General features: G+C 38.3%; 1 protein-coding gene across 2 annotated transcripts in view; it reads left to right on the forward strand.

Annotated features, from left to right (window-relative positions):
• BEND5 (BEN domain containing 5) overlaps nt 1-2,959 on the forward strand; it is a 65,082-nt gene that overhangs the window by 23,852 nt on the left and 38,271 nt on the right. The window contains exons 1-2 of one of the 2 annotated variants that reach the window (XM_015419718.1): nt 450-527; nt 1,364-1,452. Coding sequence is in view for 1 of the 2 variants with exons in the window: in XM_015419716.1 (XP_015275202.1) it covers nt 394-527 (134 nt within the window). In the remaining variant the exon portion in view is untranslated. Of the gene's footprint in view, nt 1-393; nt 528-1,363; nt 1,453-2,959 lie in introns of those variants that run through there. The other variant, XM_015419716.1, reaches the window with a different exon arrangement.

Here is a 2,959-nt window from a genome sequence, read left to right on the forward strand (position 1 = left end):
TTTTTTGTTTGAAGGCGGGGGGAGCCCCCCGCCCCCCCAATAACACAACTTCCACACAGCTACTTTAAACATTGCTTTTAAAAAAATCCTGGTTTTGTTACATGGTGGGAAATTTTCAGTTTATATGTATTCATTTAAATGAGTTAGGAGAAACATGCATATGGTAGCTGTATTTTTCTGTATTGGAGAAACAGAAACTGAAAATATGTTCATGTTGCATGTTGCTTTTTCACCTGTTCTACTATTGACTTCATGGAGTATTTGAGTTTGATTTATAGCACACCAAAATGATTGAGCATGGGAATCTTTTTAAATGGTCTGGCCTCTGTCATACGACTTTTGAACGATCAGCTTCCTTATTGTGACCAATTTTATTTCTGTGTAAATTTTCAGAAGATAAAACAGACCTTGAAAACAGTGTGATGCAAAAGAAAATTAAAATCCCCAAACTCTCGCTCAATCACCTAGAAGAAACAGGGGAAACTGCAGATTATGGAGATGAAGATGTAGAACTTAGACACTGTAAGGTATTGACGTCTTGTTTGTTCTTTTGTCTTTTGTAGTTCTGGACATAATCAACTCTACTGCAAATCATTGCTTTTAGAATTCTAGACTGGGGTTTCAGTCCCTAGGGACTGAATAGAGATAATTTGAGTTTGCTGGGGGGCAGAGTATAATAGAGAGCCCTGAATTGTAATCTTTGCTCAGTGAAATTATTTCATTCTGTGTGTACAGCCTACCTCTTTAGTGGTTCAGTGGTTCATTTTAGACCAGAGGTAAAAAAAAAAAATCAGCTGCATGGTTGTGAACATAAACCAGAAATGATTGAAGTTCTAAATAAATTTTGGTTGCAACTGGGGGGGAAAACCACCTTTGTTGCCTCTTTCACCATGGCCCCTGCTTGTCCAGTGCTTCAAGAGCTTTACATCACTTTAAAGTATTTTAGACCAGAGGTATGCATGGCATATTATAATGCATGGCATATGGACAACACTGAACATATATAATCCCTGAAATTGATTTGATAGCATCAGCACCTGCCTTTAATTTATAGAGTTGCTAAGAGTTATTTTTCTTTTACTAGGAATTGCATTTCTTGGTGGATTTAGGTAGCCAGTAACCCCACTGACCTTGGGTTAAATTTCCAACTGTTTTTGATTAGGATAAATTTAAAGACACATACCTCAAACATATTTTATGCTGTGGTGGCATAAAAATATGACTATAATTTTCATGTGTTTTGCTTATTTTGGAACCAGGAAGAAAGCCACAGCAATAATGGCGTAATTAGAGAAAGCATCTTGCATTAAAATGTAGAAAAAATGGTATAAAATGTATATAACATTTGTGATTTTTTTTCCAGATTTTGTTTACAGGTAAAACTTTCTCGAGCACAGAATTTTGGCTCAGCATGTGTTACACCAACATTTTCTCCATTTAGCCTGCTATCAGGTATTGTATAATAATCAGACACATCTCTGTAGTTTTTGTGGCAGAATATTACCTGGTCTTCTCCTTTGCCTTTCTGTGCAGGTATCACAGTGCATTGCAGAGATATATGCACCATTTTAATTCTGTGGCAAGTAGATGTGGAACAAAGACAGGTGTACTGTCAATAATTTATTTTAATATAATGACAACTGCATGTGTTTTCTTTGGAAAATAATGTTGTTTGGCTTAGTGGCAGCATGATAGAGAAGCAGTACATACAGAGGTAGTTTGTACAATAATGATACACATAACAGGTGCATGGATCGTATTTCAGTGTATCAGTAGAAGTTTAACTTGCAATGAAATAGAACATGCAGAAACATGAGAAAACTTAATTACATGACTTGATCATCATAATATGCCAGTGTATATATCTTGGTAGTTAATTTGATCAAAGTATTTGTTGAAACAAATGTGAATGATTTTACATCCTGATTATACATGGGGATCCTAGTGGTTTCACCTCCAATTGACTGCTTAGATCTACACCCTTCTGTACTGCTGCTACATAAAATTCTCCCAGATCATTCATTCACCCAGAAAAACATATTTTAGTTCCTTCTCCAAAACTGAAAACATTGTACTAAAAGTTCTCATTCTGAATTTCTGGGTATGGCTGAATAGCTTCCATCAAATAATTATGTCATGGGAGTAGCTGAATGGTGAAATATCTGCTTCGTATTCTTAAGGTCCTCCAGTTAGAAGCATCAAGTGGTCTAACTTAGTATAACCAGCTTCATGTGTTCATTAGTGTACTTCTTACATTTACCTGAGCCTCTGCTGGGAACAGGTGCATTTCAGTACTTGACAGTTCATATACTTGCAGCTGTACTGTACTATTATGATAGTACTATCACATGCCAAATAACTAGTTGTCCACCTGATAGCAGTATTTTCTCCTTTGGCCAAAATGAGAAGCAGTACTCATCCTGTTAACTCAGGGGTATGAAACATACAGCCCATGGGCTGGATCCGGCCCTTCCAAGGCTGCAATCTGGCCGAAGAGCAACTGACTCTGTATTGCAGCTCCTTTCCCCCAGTCCCTCCTATTTCATGCTTCAAAGGAGAGAAAGAAAGCTGTCCCTCGATTGGCTAAGGGCTCCTCCCCCCTCCTCCTCTGGGGGGAGGGGGAGGTAAAGAGACCCAGAGAAGGGGGAAAAATGGCATCTCGTGGGACTTTTAAGAAGACCAGCAACGTGTCATTCCAGGTATAAACGTTTGTGTGCAAGCACACTTCTTCTTCAGCGACAGAGAGTCTCCTGTGTTTAAGACCAAAAACTTTTTATTCCAGGTATGAGAGAGAGAGGGAGAGACTCCTGTGCTTAGAACCAAAAACATTTTATTGCAGCTATATGAGAGAAAGAGAGAGAGAGAGTGTCCTGTATTTAAGACCAAAAACGTTTTATTGCAGGTATAAGCTTTTGTGGGCAAGCATGCTTCTTTTTTGGGGGGGGAGGGGAAGAGAGCA

Source organism: Gekko japonicus, unplaced genomic scaffold (genome assembly GCF_001447785.1).
Source record: "Gekko japonicus isolate JY-2015 unplaced genomic scaffold, Gekko_japonicus_V1.1 scaffold1764, whole genome shotgun sequence".
Lineage (NCBI taxonomy): Eukaryota > Metazoa > Chordata > Lepidosauria > Squamata > Gekkonidae > Gekko > Gekko japonicus.